Below are 17,684 nucleotides of genomic sequence, written 5' to 3' on the forward strand. Positions count from 1 at the left end.
GCAGTACCTGCTTGCTTCCTTTCATTGACTGATGCACTAGGACACCCAGATCTCGTTGAACTCCCCCTCCTCCTAACTTGACACCATTCAGATAATAATCTGCCTTTCTATTCTTACTTCCAAAGTGAATAACCTCATACTTATCTACATTAAACTGCATCTGCCATGTATCCGCCCACTCACACAACCTGTCCAAGTCACCCTGCAGCCTTATTGCATCTTCCTCACAATTCACACTACCCCCCAGCTTAGTATCATCTGCAAATTTGCTAATGGTACTTTTAATCCCTTCGTCTAAGTCATTAATGTATATCGTAAATAGCTGGGGTCCCAGCACCGAACCTTGCGGTACCCCACTGGTCACTGCCTGCCATTCCGAAAGGGCCCCATTTATTCCCACTCTTTGCTTTCTGTCTGTCAACCAATTTTCTATCCATGTCAGTACCCTACCCCCAATACCATGTGCCATAATTTTGCCCACTAATCTCCTATGTGGGACCTTGTCGAAGGCTTTCTGAAAGTCGAGGTACACCACATCCACTGACTCTCCCCTGTCAATTTTCCTAGTTACATCCTCAAAAAATTCCAGTAGATTTGTCAAGCATGATTTCCCCTTCGTAAATCCATGCTGACTCGGAATGATCCCGTTACTGCTATCCAAATGCACAGCAATTTCGTCTTTTATAATTGACTCCAGCATCTTCCCCACCACTGATGTCAGACTAACTGGTCTATAATTACCCGTTTTCTCTCTCCCTCCTTTCTTAAAAAGTGGGATAACATTTGCTATCCTCCAATCCACAGGAACTGATCCTGAATCTATAGAACATTGAAAAATGATCTCCAATGCTTCCACTATTTCAAGAGCCACCTCCTTAAGTACCCTGGGATGCAGACCATCAGGCCCAGGGGATTTATCAGCCTTCAGTCCCATCAGTCTACCCAAAACCATTTCCTGCCTAATGTGGATTTCCTTCAGTTCCTCCATCGCCCTAGGTTCTCCGGCCCCTAGAACATTTGGGAGATTGTGTGTATCTTCCTCAGTGAAGACAGATCCAAAGTAATCTGACAAAGGTTGTCTGTCCGTGCTCCAGCACCCGGTACGGGCCCTCATACGGCCTCTGGAGCGGCGTCCGGTGGGCGTCACGGCGCAGGAACACAAAGGCGCAGTCCCGGAGGGCCAATGGCACGTAAGGGCGGAATGTCCCATGGCGGGACGTCGGCACCGGTGCGAGCTTGCCAACTCGCTCTCGAAGGCGCTGTAGGGTGGATGAGGGTGGTTCCTCTCGCACCGGCAACGAGGGCACGAACTCCCCGGGCACCGTGAGCGGGGACCTGTATACGAGCTCCGCTGATGATGAAGCCAGGTCCTCCTTGGACGCAGTCCGGATGCCCAGCAAGACCCATGGTAGCTCATCCATCCAGTCGGGGCCGGAGAGTCGCGCCTTCAGCGCTGTCTTCAGCTGCCGGTGGAACCTCTCCACCAGGCCGTTTGCCTGCGGGTGATAGGCCGTGGTGTGGTGCAGCCGCACGCCCAACAGGTGGGCCATGGCCGACCAAAGCTCAGAGGAGAACTGTGGCCCCCGGTACAATGAGATGACCACCGGCACCCCAAAGCGAGCGATCCAGTGTGCAGCCAACGCACGAGCGCATGTAGCTGAGGCTGTGTCGGCCAGCGGTATGGCCTCTGGCCAACGTGTGAAGCGGTCCACCACCGTGAGGAGGTGTGTGATGCCCCGGGACGGCGGGAGAAGGCCCACAATGTCCACATGCAGGTGGTCGAAACGCCGGCAGGGTAGACCGATCTCCTGGAGTGGCGCCCGGACGTGGCGTTGAATCTTCGCCATCTGGCACGGAATGCAGGTGCGGGCCCAGTGGCCAACCTGCTTGCGCAGACCGTGCCACATGAACCACGCAGCTACCACTGCGGTCGTCGCCCGGATGGATGGGTGAGCCAGCCCGTGGACTACGTCGAACACCCTCCAGCGCCATGCGGCCGGGACGATGGGGCGCGGCTGACCTGCCGACACATCGCACAGTATCGTCGCTCCTCCGGGGCCGAGGGGGACATCCTCAAGGCGGAGGCCAAAGATGGCAGTCCAGTAGGCGGGCATCTCCCCGTCCGTTAGCTGGGCCTCCGCCAGGGCAGAATAATCAATGCCGGGCGCCACTTCTAAAACGGCATTAATGGCGGGGCGAGACAACGCATCGGCCACCCGGTTTTCCTTCCCCTCGATGAAGCGGATGGAGGTGGTGAACTCAGAGATGTACACCAACTGGCGCTGCTGTCGGGCGGACCACGGGTCGGAGACCTTTGCCAGGGCGAACGTGAGCGGCTTGTGGTCCATGTATGCGGTGAATGGGCGGCCCTCCAGGAAATAGCGGAAGTGGCGCACGGCCAGGTACAGAGCTAGGAGCTCGTGGTCAAATGCGCTGTACTTCCTCTGGGCGTTGTTGAGGTGCCGGCTGAAGAAGGCCAGGGGGCGCCAACTCCCGTCCGTCAGTTGCTCCAGTACGGCACCAATCGCCGACTCTGAGGCGTCCACAGTAAGGTCTGTCGGGGCATCCTCCCGTGGGTGAACCAGCAGCACAGCCCGAGCCAGGGCCTCCTTCGCGCCGTCGAAAGCTGTTACCGCCTCGTCGGTCCACACGACGTTTTTATGCTTCCCCGCCAGCAGCTCGTATAGCGGCCGCATGATGTGGGCCGCGGATGGCAGGAACCGGTGATAAAACGCCACCATGCCGACGAACTCCTGCAGACCGCGCACCGAGGACGGACGGGGATACCAGCGGATGGCTTCGACTTTGTCCGGCAGGGGAACCGCGCCTTACGAGGACACACGGTGGACGAGAAAGTCAATTGTGGCCATGCCGAAGCGGCACTTGGCGAGGTTGATAGCCAAGCCGTGCTCGCTGAGCTGCTGAAAGAGCTGCCAGAGGTGGGCACAGTGCTCCAAGATGTCGTCGAGGTAGACGAACAGGAAATCCAGCCCGCGACACACGCCGTCCATTAACCGTTGGAATGCCTGCACGGCGTTCTGGAGGCCGAACGGCATCCGTATGAACTCGTACAGTCCGAACGGCGTGATGATTGCCGTCTTGGGCACATCCTCCGGGTGGATGGGGATCTGGTTGTAGCCTTGCACCAGATCCACCTTCGAGAATATCGTGGCCCCGGCCAAATGGGCGTTGAAGTCCTGGATGTGGGGCACGGGGTATCGGTCCTCGGCGGTAGCGACGTTCAACCGCCGATAATCCCCGCAAGGTCTCCAGCCCCCGTTTGCCTTGGGGACCATGTGGAGTGGGGATGCCCATGGGCTGTTGGAAGGGCGGATGATCCCCAAGGACTCCATCGTGCGGAATTCCTGCCGTGCCAGGCATAGCTTCTCAGGCGGCAGTCGGCGTGCTCGTGCATGGAGGGGTGGGCCGGTAGTTACTATATAATGGACCACCCCGTGCTTGGGGGTCGACGACCAGAATTGCGGGGCCATAATATACGGGAATTCCGCCAGAACCCGAGCGAAATGGGAGTCCACGGACGACAGCGGGCGTACTACGGGCTCATTCAGCCGCAACGCAATGGGCTCCATCGTGGCGGCGTGGACCAAGCGCTGCTGCCTGACGTCCACCAGGAGAGAATGAGCCCGTAGAAAGTCAGCCCCGAGCAACGGTTGGGAGACGTCGGCGATGGTAAACTGCCACATGAAATGACTGGCGCCGAAAACAATGTGGACCGTGCGGACGCCATAAGTCTGAATGTGACTCCCGTTTGCAGCGGTGAGGATGGGCCCTCGCTTCCCAGAACGAATGTCCAGCAGCGAAGGGGGCAGGACGCTCAGCTCCGCCCCGGTATCCACGAGGAAGCGGCCCCCGGAGCGCCGATCCCAGGCGAAAGAGGCGGTGAATCTGGCCGGCCGCCACGGGGACTATTGGCAGCCACCCCGGCGTTTCCCGGGAACGTGCACGGCTGGCGGCATTATCGGGCTGTAGCACCCCAGCGCTGGTGGTAATAACACCAGTGCCTCCGACTGGTGCTGGCTGGAGCCTGCTGTGTGGGACTGCAGGTGCATTTGCAGGTGCAGGACCCGCGATGGCCACCGGGGGCAATCTCGCAGGCCTCCGGGGCATAGCTGTCACTCCTTCCACAGCTCCCCCGCCCGACCGGAGAAAATCGGGCGCTCCTCGAGTGACGTTTAGCGCGCTGACGTCATCACGGCGCGCCGCCCATAGCGCGTCCGCGCGCCTGCCGAGGGCCCGGGTGTCAACAAAGCAGGCGTCTGTGAGCTGCAGGCGAATGTCGGCCGGCAGCACGTGCAGGTAAGTGTATTCAAACATCAGGCACGGTCTGTGCCCGTCGAGCAACGCGACCATCTCCTTCAGGAGGCTAAATGGGCGCCGGTCACCGAGGCCTGGCATGTGGAGGAGCCTTTCGGCCCGCTCCATTCGGGTTAGCCCGTAGGTTTGGAGCAGCAGCTCCTTAAGGGCTTTATATTTATCGTGGGCCGGTGGGTCCTGGAGGAACTCCGTGACCTCTTCGGCCGTGTCCTGGTCAAGGGCTCCCACCAGGTGGAAAAAACGGGTGTCATCCGTTGTGTTGCCCCGCAGCTGGAACTGAGCCCGGGTGGTCCCGAAAGTCGGGAGCTTGATGGCTACCACGTCGACAGCTGCGGCCTGGTCGGCCTGCGAGCTGGACGGACGGTCGGCTTTCCATCGTATGTCCATCCTACTATGAATGGACCGTCGAGGTCACCAATGTGGCGCGTCGAGAGAGGCCCGAAATAAAGGCGAGGAGCCGGGTATTTTGGGGCGTTCGGTTTATTTCTCAGTTATCAGGCTGGGCGAGTCTGCTGGAAAGGCTTCGCGCCCAAAACCTTGTCCTTATATACCTAGTACAGAAAACAGGGAATCATGACCAATTAGCCTGACATCGGTGGTGGGTAAGATGCTGGAATAAATTATTGAAGATGTAATAGCAGTGTATCTGGATGGCAGTAACACGATCGGTCCAAGTCAGCATGGATTCATGAAAGGGAAATCTTTATTGACTAATCTTCTGGAATTTTTTTCAGGATGTAACAAGTAAAATGGATAAGAGAGAGCCAGTGGATGTAATGTATCTGGACTTTCAGAAAGCCTTTGATAAGGTCCCACACAGGAGATTAGGGGGCACAATTAGAGCACATGGTATTGGGGGTAAGGTATTGACATGGATAGAAAATTGGTTCGCCAGGCTGGGCTATTTACAATTTCTATTAATGATTTAGATGAAGGAATTAAAAATAAAATTTGCAAATTTGCAGATGCCACAAAGCTAGGTGGCAATGTGAACTATGAGGAGAATCCTATGAGGATGCAGGGTAACTTGGATCGGGTGTGTGAGTGGGCAGATGCATGACAGATGCTGCATAATGTGGATAGATGTGAGGTTATCCACTTTGCTGGCAAGAACAAGAAGGCAGATTATTATCTGAATGGTGTCAGATTAGGAATAGGGGAAGAGCAACGAGACCTGAGTATCTTTCTACATCAGTCACTGAAGGTAAGTATGCAGGTAAAGCAGGCAGTGAAGAGAGCTAATGGCATGTTGACATTCATAACGAGAGGATTGGAGTTTCAGAGCAAAAGGGACTTTCTGCAGTTGTACAGGGCCCTGGTGAGACCATACCTGGAGGATTGTGTGCAGTTTTGGTCTCCTAATTTGAGGAAGGACATTCTTGTTATTGAGGTAGTCCAGCGTAGGTTCACGAGGTTCATTCCCAGGATGGCGGGACTGTCATATGATGAAAGAATGGAACGACTGGGCTTGTATTCACTGGAATTTAGAAGGATGAGAGGGGATCTTATACAGAAACATATAAAATTAAGGGATTGGACAAGCTACAGTAGATGCAGGAAACATGTTCTCGATGTTGGGGGTGTCCAGAACGAGGGGGCACAGTTTAAGAATAAGGGGTAGGCCATTACAACAGAGATGAGGAAAAACTTTTTCACCCAGAGAGTTGTGAATTTGTGGAATTTTCTGCCTCAGACGGCAGTGGAGACCATTCACTGGATGCATTGAAAAGAGTTAGATAGAGCTCTTAGGGCTAGCGGAATCAAGGGATATGGGGAGAAGGCAGGAACGGGGTGCTGATTGTAGATGATCAGCCATTGAATGGTGGTGCTTGCTCGAAGGGCCGAGTGGTTTACTCCTGCACCTATTTTCTATGTCTCTGGTCTTAATTGAGGAGGCGCTGTGAACTGCTTGCGTGCTACTGTATGTTTTCATTTTTTTCTATTGGAACCTAATCAAATGTACAGCACTTTGGTCAACGTGGGTTGTTTTTAAATGTGCTATACAAATAAAATTGACTTGACTTGACTTGACTTAATTCATCTGCCTTGTTACAAATGCTTCATTAGTTCACATAATAGACTGTTACTTTTATCCTTCAAAACACTTTTCTTGGAGTTAACTCCATGCGCCACAGCACTGTTACCATTAAACATACTCTCTGCATTACATCATGCTTGTTATTACTAAATGCAAAATTATATTCCGTGGTCATGATTTTTTTCTTGATGTTTATAAATATCCATACAGTTCAACACCGCAGCCATTTTGAATTAAATAGCGGCATCTTACCCCGAAGATATTCATGGTGACCGACAAACATCATGAACGGATTTTTCACAAATCGGCCACTATTAATCTCTCACATTTTCAATGCTTCCATAGAGAGTAATTTTGGAAAAGGTAATTTTGCCAAGATCTTCTGCACATCATCTACATCATGGTCGTATTATATTCTGAAATACTTTTAATAAGATAACATCTTTTGTGGATCAACAAGCATTTTCAGTAACGCCAACACCCTGATTAGTTCTTAATTTTGCAGTTTCCGTTTTAGTTTATGAAGCCTGCGGGACATTTTTTATTGACGAATACCCTGTGCATAGCCCACCAGTCTTCATGAAGGACACTGTTGTTGATTCCAATTGCCCAGATAGAGCTCGTTTAACTCTTCCGGAAGGTCTCGGCATTGCCACATCCAAAATTCGTAAAGCCGATCTTGGCATCTGGAATTAAGGGAAGGTTATTCATAGGGGTGTACCTTTTGGACCCGATGGAGGAGAGGTTTCAAGTGAAGAAGAAGCTACCAGTGGATATTCATGGGTGGTAAGTGACTCCAATAGTTCATGGAAAATGCTCAGCAGGTTTGATAACATTTGTTGATGAAATATCATCATCCTGAAATGTGAGTTGTGTTTTATCCTCCACGAATGCTGCCTGCCTTGCTGGGTATCTCCTGAATATCAGTTTTTATTACAATTTTTTTGTAGCTGAATTATTTTGCATTCTAATCAGAGTCATCAAGTTTCTTACCAATAAAGAAATAGTTTGAAGCTAACTGAAAATATTTTCTGTAACTTAGATTCTTAATTACATGTTTCCATTTTCATGTGGTTGTCAATTTGAATAAAGACTGAAGAGTCTGTGCTCTTTGTCCTGTTCCAGTGATTCTCACTTTACTGCTCAGACTGGCATCCCTCTCCCTCACCCAATCTCTGAGCTGAATCAGTGCTCCATCTCCTTCCTGTTCTGCTGCTCCTCTTTCACCCTGATGTCTGACCTCCTTGTTTGAGAATGCGTTGAACATTTCTGACCATCAGAAATCATTAGCACAGTGACATTACCAAAATTAAAGAACCTATTACAACCCGACAAAGCTCCTTGAAATTGTGCAAAATGTTTATTATATTCTTAGAGATTCTTTGCCATGTGTTTTAATTCGCGGGAATTTTGGAGTGTTCTGATATAAAAGTGTAATCAAGTAAAATAGGTTTAGTAGTAGTTAGTTGAAGGCATAATACTGGGAACTGTAAGCTTCACTTTTGTTTTCTTTATCAATGTGTTTTGTTTTTAATCAAGTATCTTTTTATAGATCAGTAAGGCAAACAATGACACTGAATACATTGATGCACAGGATGAATCTAAATCGAACTGGATGAGGTAAGGAAAGACTAACGCTGATCATAATAATAAGCAATAACTGGGTTATTTAAAAAAGGAGACACAAGAGACTGCAGATGCTGGAATCTTGGAGTGAAAGCAAAGTGTGAGAGGAACTCAGTGGGTCAGGCAGCATCTGTGCAGGGAATCAACAAACAACGTTTCGGTTGGGACTTTTTTTCAGACTGATGGAGTATAAGGGAATAAAGCTGGAAAAGAGAGGTGGGGCGGGGAAAAAAGCCAGTCAAGTGAGGGGAAAGAAACATAGAAGATAGGTGCAAGAGGTGGCCATTTGGCCCTTTCAGCCAGCACCGCCATTCTCTGTGATCATGGCTCATCATCCACAATCAGTAACCTGTGCTTGCCTTCTCCCCATATCCCTTGATTCCACTAGCCCTTAGAGCACTATCTAACTCTCTTTTAAATTCATCCAGTGAATTGGCCACCACTGTCTTCTGTGTCAGAGAATTCCACAAATTCACAACTCTCTGGGTGAAAATGTTTCTTCTCACCTCAGTTTTATATGGCCTCCCCTTTATTCTTAGACTGTGGTCCCTGGTTCTGGACTCCCCCAACATTGGGAACATTTTTCCTGCATCTAGCTTGTCCAGAACCCCTTTCATCCTTCTGAACTCCAGTGAATACAAGCCCAATCTTTCCTCATGTGGCAGTCCCGCCATCTCAGGGATTAACCTCGTGAACCTATGCTGCACTGCCTCAATAGCAAGGACATTCTTCCTCAAATTAGGAGACCAAAACTGCACACAATTCTTCAGATGTGGTCTCACCAGGGCCCTACACAACTGCAGAAAGACCTCTTTGCTCCTATACTCAAGTCCTCTTGTTATGAAGGCCAATATGCCATTAGCTTTCTTCACTGCCTGCTGTACCTGCACGCTTACTTTCAGCATCTGGTGTGCAAGGGACACCCAGGTCTCATTGCAATTGCCCTTTACCTAATCTGACACCATTGAGATAATAATCTGCCTCCTTGTTTTTGCCATCAAAGTGGATAACCTCACTTTTATCTATGTTATACTGCATCTGCCATGCATCTGCCACTCACAAGGCTCCATCCTAGGCCCCATTCTCTTCTCTCTATACATGCTCCCCCTTGGCCAAATCATTCAAAGGCACGGCATTTCTTTCCACTGCTATGCCGATGACACTCAGCTTTACCTCCCCCTGAAACCCAACAACCAGTCAAATTTAAACAGCCTCTCACACTGCCTTGAGGACATAAAATGTTGGATGGCACAGAACTTCCTCCAATTAAATGAGAGCAAGTCTGAGGTCATCCTATTCGGCCCCCCCGACTCCATCAAATTGATAACAGGCAGTCTTGGAAGCCTATCCTGCCTAGTCAAACCGCATGTCAAAAACCTCGGCATGATATTTGACTCTGCATTAAAATTTGATAAGCAAGTCAACGCTGTGGTAAAAGCCAGCTTCTTCCAACTTCGAACCATAGCTAAAATCAAACCTTTCCTCAAATTCGACGACACAGAAAAAATCATTCACGCTTTCATTTCCTCCCGCCTAGACTACTGCAACTCCCTATACACTGGGATCAGCCAATCTTCCCTGTCCCGCCTGCAACTGGTCCAAAACGCCGCAGCGAGACTCCTGACGGGTACCCGTAAAAGGGACCACATCACCCCGATTCTGGCCTCTCTCCACTGGCTCCCTGTACGGTACAGAATCAACTTCAAACTCCTCCTATTCACGTATAAAGCCCTAAATGGACACTCCCCCCCCACATCAAAAATCTTCTAACCCCCCTCTCTAACTCCAGGTCCCTCAGATCGGCCGACTTGGGGCTATTCACTATCCCGCGGTCTAGGCTTAAACTCAGGGGTGACCGCGCTTTTGCGGTTGCAGCTCCTAGACTGTGGAACAGCATCCCTCTCCCGATCAGAACTGCCCCCTCCATCGACTCCTTTAAGTCCAGGCTCAAAACATATTTCTACTCCCTAGCGTTTGAGGCTCATTGAGGAGGCGCTGTGAACTGTTTGCGTGCTACTGTATGTTTTCATTTTTTTTTTTCTATTGGAACCTAATCAAATGTACAGCACTTTGGTCAACGTGGGTTGTTTTTAAATGTGCTATACAAATAAAATTGACTTGACTTGACTTGACCCTGCAACCTCCTAACATCCTCTTCGCAGTTCACACTACCACCCAGCTTTGTGTCATGTGCAAACTTGCTAGTGTTACTTCTAATTCCATCATCCAAATCACTAATATATATTGTAAATAGTTGCGGTCCCAGCACTGAGTTTGCGGCACTCTACTCGCCACTGCCTGCCATTCTCAAAATGACCTGTTTATTCCTACTCTTTGCTTCCTGTCTGCCAACCAATTCTCTATCCATGTCAATAGACAATAGACAATAGGTGCAGGAGTAGGCCATTCGACCCTTCGAGCCAGCACCACCATTCAATGTGATCATGGCTGATCATTCTCAATCAGTACCCCGTTCCTGCTTTCTCCCCATACCCCCTGACTCCGCTATCCTTAAGAGCTCTATCTAGCTCTCTCTTGAATGTATTCAGAGAAGTAGCCTCCACTGCCCTCTGAGGCAGAGAATTCCACAGATTCACAACTCTCTGACTAAAAAAGTTTTTCCTCATCTCTGTTCTAAATGGCCTACCCCTTATTCTTAAACTGTGGCCCCTGGTTCTGGACTCCCCCAACATTGGGAACATGTTTCCTGCCTCTAACATGTCCAACCCCTTAATAATCTTATACGTTTCGATAAGATCCCCTCTCATCCTTCTAAACTCCAGTGTATACAAACCTAGTCGCTCCAGTCTTTCAACATATGACAGTCCCGCCATTCCGGGAATCAACATTCCATTGGCTTTCTTCACTGCCTGCTGTACCTGCATGCTTCCTTTCAGTGACTGATGCACTAAGACACCCAGATCACTTTGTACGTCCCCTTTTCCTAACTTGACACCATTCAAATAATAATCTGCCTTCCTATTCTTACCACCAAAGTGGATAACCTCACACTTATCCACATTAAACTGCATCTGCCATGCATCCGCCCACTCACACAACTTGTCCAAGTCACCCTGCAACCTCATAGCATTTTCCTCACAGTTCACACTGCCACCTAGCTTTGTATCATCGGCAAATTTGCTAATGGTACTTTTAATCCCTTCATCCAAGTCATTGATGTATATTGTAAATAGCTGCGGTCCCAACACCGAACCTTGCGGTACCCCACTAGTCACTGCCTGCCATTCTGAAAGGGACCCATTTATCCCCACTCTTTGCTATCTGTCTGTCAACCAACTTTCTATCCATGTCAGTACCTTACCTCCAATACCATGTGCTCTAATTTTGCCCACCAATCTCCTATGTGGGACCTTGTCGAAGGCTTTCTGAAAGTCGAGGTACACCACATCCACCGGCTCTCCCCTGTCAATTTTCCTAGTTACATCCTCAAAAAATTCCAGTTTATTAGTCAAGCACGATTAGATAGGTATATGGATGGGAAGGGATTGGAGGGTTATGGTCTGAGAGCAGGTAGATGGGACTAGGTCGGAGAAAGTGTTCGGCATGGACTAGAAGGGCCAAACTGGCCTGTTTCCGTGCTGTCATTGTTATATGGTTATATGTTATATGATTTCCCCTTCGTAAATCCATGCTGACTCGGAACGATCCTGTTACTGCGATCCAAATGCTCCGCAATTTTGTCTTTTATAATTGACTCCAGCATCTTCCCCGCCACTGATGTCAGACTAATTGGTCTATAATTTCCCGTTTTCTCTCTCCCTCCTTTCTTGAAAAGTGGGATAACATTAGCTACCCTCCAATCCACAGGAACTGACCCGGAATCTATAGAACATTGGAAAATAATCACTAATGCGTCCACAATTTCTAGAGCCACCTCCTTAAGCACCCTGGGATGCAGACCATCAGGCCCTGGGGATTTATCAGCCTTGAGTCCCATCAGTCTACCCAAAACTTTTTCCTGCCTAATGTGGATTTCCTCCAGTTCCTCTGTCACCCTAGGATCTCTGGCCACTAGAACATCTGGGAGACTGTTTGTATCCTCCTCAGTGAAGACAGATCCAAAGTAATGGTTCAACTCTTCTGCTATTTCCTTGTTCCCCATAATAAATTCCCCTGCTTCTGTCTTCAAGGGACCCACATTTGCCTTGACTATTTTTTTCCTCTTCACATACCTAAAAAAGCTTTTACTATCCTCCTTTATATGATTGGCTAGTTTACCCTCGTACCTCATCTTTTCTCCCCGTATTGCCTTTTTAGTTATCTTCTGTTGCTCTTTAAAAGAGTCCCAATCCTCTGGCTTCCCACTCTTCTTTGCTATGTTATACTTCTTCCCTTTTATTTTTATGCTGTCCTTGACTTCCCTTGTCAGCCACGGGTGCCTCTTACTCCCCTTAGAATCTTTCCTCCTCTTTGGGATAAATTGATCCTGCAACTTCTGCATTATTCCCAGGAATAATTGTACTCCAAAGACGTACAGGTATGTAGGTTAATTGGCTGGGTAAATGTAAAAATTTCCCTAGTGGGTGTAGGATAGTGTTAATGTACGGGGATCACTGGGCGGCACGGACTTGGTGGGCCGAAAAGGCCTGTTTCCGGCTGTATATATATATGATGATGATATGATGATATGATGATGAATACCTGCCATTGCTGTTCCACAGTCTTCCCTGCTAGGGCCTCCTTTCAGTCAATTTTGGCCAACTCATGCCTCTAATCCCCTTTGCTATACTGTAATACTGACACCTCCGATTTTCCCTTCTCACTCTCCATTTGTAGAGTAGAACTTATCATATTGTGGTCACTGCCTCCTAATGGCTCATTTACCTCGAGTCCCCTTATCAGGTCAGGTTCATGACATAACACTAAATCCAGAATTGCCTTCTCCCTGGTAGGCTCCAGTACAAGTTGTTCTAAGAATCCATCTCGGAGGCACTCCACAAACTCTCTTTCCTGGGGTCCATTACCAACCTGATTTTCCCAGTCTACCTGCATGTTGAAATCTCCCATGGCCACCACAGCATTACATTTGTGACATGCCAATTTTAGCTCCTGATTCAACTTGCACCCTATGTCGAGGCTACTGTTTGGGGGTCTGTAGATGACTGCTATTAGGGTCTTTTTACCCTTACAATTCCTCACTCTATCCATACTGATTCTACATCTCCTGATTCTATGTCACTCCTTGCAAGGGATTGAATATCATTCCTCACCAATAGAGCTACCCCGCCCCCTCTCCCCACCTGCCTTGTTTTTTCTGTACGTTGTATACCCCTGAATATTCAGCTCCCAGCCCGGGGCCTCTTGTAGCCATGTCTCTGTGATTCCCACAACATCATACTTGCCAATGTCTAACTGAGCCTCAAGCTCATCCACTTTATTTCTTATACTTCGCGCATTTAAATACAACACTTTAACTTCGGTATTTACCTCCCCTCTCACACCGGTCACCATTGGCCCTGACCTTACTCTCATATCCCTTCTAGAACTTCCCTTCCCATTCATACGAGAGTCCTTTACAGTTTCTCCTGTATTCGCTTCCCCTTTAACTCCTTCTCCATATTCCCAATTTGTCAACCCCTCCCCCCCACTACTTAGTTTAAAGCCACACTTGTAGCACTAGCAAACCTGCCTGCCAGAATGTTGGTCCCCCTGCTGTTAAGGTGTAACCCGTCCCTTTTGTACAGGTCACCCCTACCCCAGAAGAGATCCCAGTGGTCCAGAAATCTAAATCCCTGCTCCCTGCACCAGCCCCTCAGCCATACATTCATATCCCCGATCTCTCTGTTCTTGCCCTCACCAGCACGAGGAACAGGCAGCAGTCCAGAGATAGCCACCCTCGACGTCCTGCTTCTCAGTCTTCTTCCTAACTCCCTAAACTCACGCTGCAGTATCTCCTTCCTCTTCCTCCCGACGTCGTTTGTGCCCACATGCACAACTACTTCCGGCTGATCACCTTCCCTCGCTAGGATGTTCTGAAGCCGCTCCGTGATGTCTTGAACCCTGGCACCAGGGAGGCAACAAACCATCCTCGACTCCCGCCTGTCGCCACAGAATCTCCTGTCCGTACCTCGGACAATGGAATCACCGACTACTATGGCTCTTCCTGACTTCGGTCTCCCTGGTCGAGTTTCCTTGCCTGGGATAGAACCGCCAACGCGACTGCCGCTCGGACTGGAAGCGTCTTCTGCCCCAACAGTTCCCAATAGGATGTACCTGCTTGCAATAGGCACAGCCCCCGGGGTCTCCTGTTGTCCACGTTCGCTCCCCCCTGAAACGGTCTCCCACCTTCGCTCGACCTGGACCCTTGGCGTGACAGCCTCACAGTAGGTCTTGTCCAGGAAACTGTCGCATTCCCGGATGGCCCTGAGGTCAACCAGCTGCTTTTCCAACTCTGCCACACGTCCAGTCAGGAGCTGCACCTGGACACAGTTCTTACAGGTGTAGCTTCCAGAAGCTCCAGCAGTGTCTCTACCTTCCCACATCCTGCAGGAAACACACTGCGCCAACTTGTGCGCCATCACTTCGGTGTCAAAAACAATTCCGGCTCAAAAAACAAGCGTAACCTCCTCACCTCAGCCTCCTCGCCGGAGACTCGCAGCCGAAGACTCGCACTTTTCTCACAGGGCACTTCCCTCAACAGGGCTGCACCCGGACAGGGCTGCACCCCTTGTGCAAGCCTTGCTTATATCAGTCACTAAATTACTTAAATGGGCAATTATCAATCGCCGACTTTTCAAACTGACCACTAGCGTCCTCTTGGCGCTCTTTTTAAACTGCCCTTTCCACTGAAATTAACACTTACTTTTCTTCTCAGCCAACGGGCGTCCTTGCTCTGCTCCCGGACTTTTCAAACCCTTGTCAATTGTCAATACCCTACCCCAAGGCCATGTGCTCTAATTTTGCTCAGCAACCTCCCGTGTGGAACCTTATCAAAGGCTTTCTGAAAGTCTACATATCCAATGGCTCTCCATCCATTTTACTTGTCGCAACCCCAAAAAATTCCAGAAGATTAGTCAAGCAAGATTTCCCTTTCATAAATCCAGGCTGACTTGGACCAATCCTTTAACTGCTATCCAAATGTGCCGTTATTACCTCTTTAATAATTGACTCCAGTATCTTCCCCACCACCGATGTCAGGCTAACTGGTCCCTAATTCCCCATTTTTTCTCTCGCTCCTTTCTTGAAAAGTGGGATAACATTAGCTATCCTCCAATCCACAGGAACTGATCATGAATCTATTGAACATTGGGAAATGATCACCAATGCGTCCATGATTTCTAGAGCCACCTCCTTGAGTTCCCTGGGTTGCAGACCACCAGGCACTGGGGATTTATCAGCTTTCAATCCCATCAGTCCACCCAATACTATTTCTTGTCGAATGCAAATTACTTTCAGTTCCTCTGTCTCCCAAATCCTCTGTCCTCGTACATCTGGGAGATTGTTTGGCTTCCTTATTGAAGACAGATCCGAAGTACCAGTTCAACACTTCTGCCATTTCCTTGTTACCCATAATAATTTCACCCGTTTCTGCCTTCAAGGGACCCACAGTTTGTCTTTGCTAATCTTTTTCTCTTAACATACCTAAAGAAGCTTTTACTTTCCTTCTTTATATTCCTGGCCAGCTTCCCCTCGTACTTCATCTTTTCAGCCTGTATTGCCCTTTTTGTTACCTTCTGTTGTCCTTTGAAAGTTCCCCAATCCTCTGGCTTCCTGCTACTCTTTGCTATGTTTTACATCTTTTCTTTTAGTTTTATTTCATCCCTAACTTCCCATGTTGCCTCTTACTCCCCGAGAATCTTTCTTCCTCTTTGGAATGAAATGATCCTGCATCTTCTAGATTATGCCCAGAAATTCCTGCCATTGCTGTTCCACCGACATTCCTGCATGGATCCTTTTCCAGTCGACGTTGGACAGCTTCTCTCTCATGCCTTCATAGTCTCCTTTGTTTAACTGCAACACTGACACTTCTTATTTAAACTTCTCCCTCTCAAATTGCAGATTAAAACTAATCATATAATGGTCACTACTTCCAAGCGGTTCCTTTACCTCGAGTTTCCTTATTAAATCTGGTTCATTGGACAACACTAAATCGAGAATTGCCTTCTCTCTGGTAGGCTCCGTTGAAGCTGCTCTAAGAATCCATCTCGGAGACACTCTACAAACTCCCTTTTTTGGGGTCCAGAACCAACCTGATTTACCCAGTCTACCTGCATATTGAAACCCCCATAACCACAATGGCATTACATTTGTTACATGCCAGTTTTAACTCCTGTTGCAATTTACACCCTACATCCAGGCTACTGTTTGGGGGCCTGCAGATAACTCCCATTAGTGTCTTCTTACCTTTACAATTCCTCAACTCTATCCACAGTGACTCTACATTGTCAGTCCCTATGTCACCCCTCGCAAGGGCCTGAATTTCATCCCTGACGAACAGAGTTACCCCACCTCCTCTGCCCACCTGCCTGTCCTTTCTATAGGACCCGTATACCCTGAATATTCAGTTCCCAGTCCCGATCCTTCTGTGGCCATGTCTCTGTAATCCCCACAATGACATATCTACCAATCTCTTACTGAACCTCAAGCTCATCCACTTTATTTCTTATACTGGGCATTCATATATAATACTTTTAATCCATTACTCATCTCACCTTTCACACCGATTCCTATTACACTTGGCCATTCTCTCCTATCCCTTTGTGAGCTTTCTGTCCTGTTAATTCTGGTGTCTTAACTTTTCCTATACTGCACTGTAAGGAGTTTGTACGTTCTCCCCGTGACCTGCGTGGGTTTTCTCCGAGATCTTCGGTTTCCTCCCACACTCCAAAGACGTACAGGTATGTAGGTTAATTGGCTGGGTAAATGTAAAAATTGTCCCTAGTGGGTGTAGGATAGTGTTAATGTGCGGGGATCACTGGGCGGCACGGACTTGGTGGGCCGAAAAGGCCTGTTTCCGGCTGTATATATATATGATATGATATATATATGATATGATATACTCTCTTTCCCTTCAAATCCATCTTTGTCTATCCCATTTGACTCCCCCCACTATTTAGTTTAAAAGAGGGGTAAATGGGAAATACGGGACTCGGAGAAGGGAAATGTTCCATTTTACTCATTAATCCAGAAAGAATCAGCATTCTGTCTGGGCGATGCTTTCCTTGCCTAAACCAGCCTTTCTCCTTGGATCACTCCATGACCCACAACTCCTATCTCAAGCCTCGTGCTCTTGGAATGTCACCTGATGCTGCAAAACTTTGCATCAAATATTCAGCCTGTCATGTCTTGATCTGTGACTGGGAGACTGATGCCACAGTTTAAAATCAGGTCTTGATGTTAAAATCTGTGGTATCTCCGTGAAGCCAATATTCCACGAGAAGAATAACTCAATACACGCCACGCTGCATCACAGCTGCTCTGTCTTTGCCTCCCTGTAAATAACACAGCCAGGGTCAACAGTGTTTAATTGTTCCACAATGAAATTCTAACTTCCTGCAGCTTAACAAGTCTGTTAACGCAATAACATGCAGATAAATAGAAAGTAATCAACAATACAATGACAACAACAGTAATACAAGGTAAACATAAAAACACAAAGTACTGGAAATACTGCTCAGGTCAGGCCGCATCTGTGGGAAGAGAAACAAAGTTCAAGTTTCCTTCA

The 17,684-nt window shown here is 48.5% G+C and overlaps 2 protein-coding genes across 2 annotated transcripts in view; both read left to right on the forward strand.

The window, feature by feature from the left end:
- The window catches only part of LOC144612204 (myelin-associated glycoprotein-like), a 760,913-nt gene that overhangs the window by 438,347 nt on the left and 304,882 nt on the right, over positions 1-17,684 (forward strand).
- The window catches only part of LOC144612085 (histone-lysine N-methyltransferase PRDM9-like), a 33,398-nt gene continuing 19,929 nt past the window's right edge, over positions 4,216-17,684 (forward strand). The window contains exons 1-4 of the mRNA XM_078431641.1: positions 4,216-4,317; positions 6,584-6,736; positions 6,879-7,159; positions 7,926-7,993. Of these exons, the coding sequence (XP_078287767.1) occupies positions 7,989-7,993 (5 nt within the window). The 5' untranslated portion in view covers positions 4,216-4,317; positions 6,584-6,736; positions 6,879-7,159; positions 7,926-7,988. The remainder of the gene's footprint in view (positions 4,318-6,583; positions 6,737-6,878; positions 7,160-7,925; positions 7,994-17,684) is intronic.

Source organism: Rhinoraja longicauda, chromosome 43, assembly GCF_053455715.1.
Source record: "Rhinoraja longicauda isolate Sanriku21f chromosome 43, sRhiLon1.1, whole genome shotgun sequence".
In the NCBI taxonomy this organism is placed as follows: Eukaryota; Metazoa; Chordata; class Chondrichthyes; order Rajiformes; family Arhynchobatidae; genus Rhinoraja; species Rhinoraja longicauda.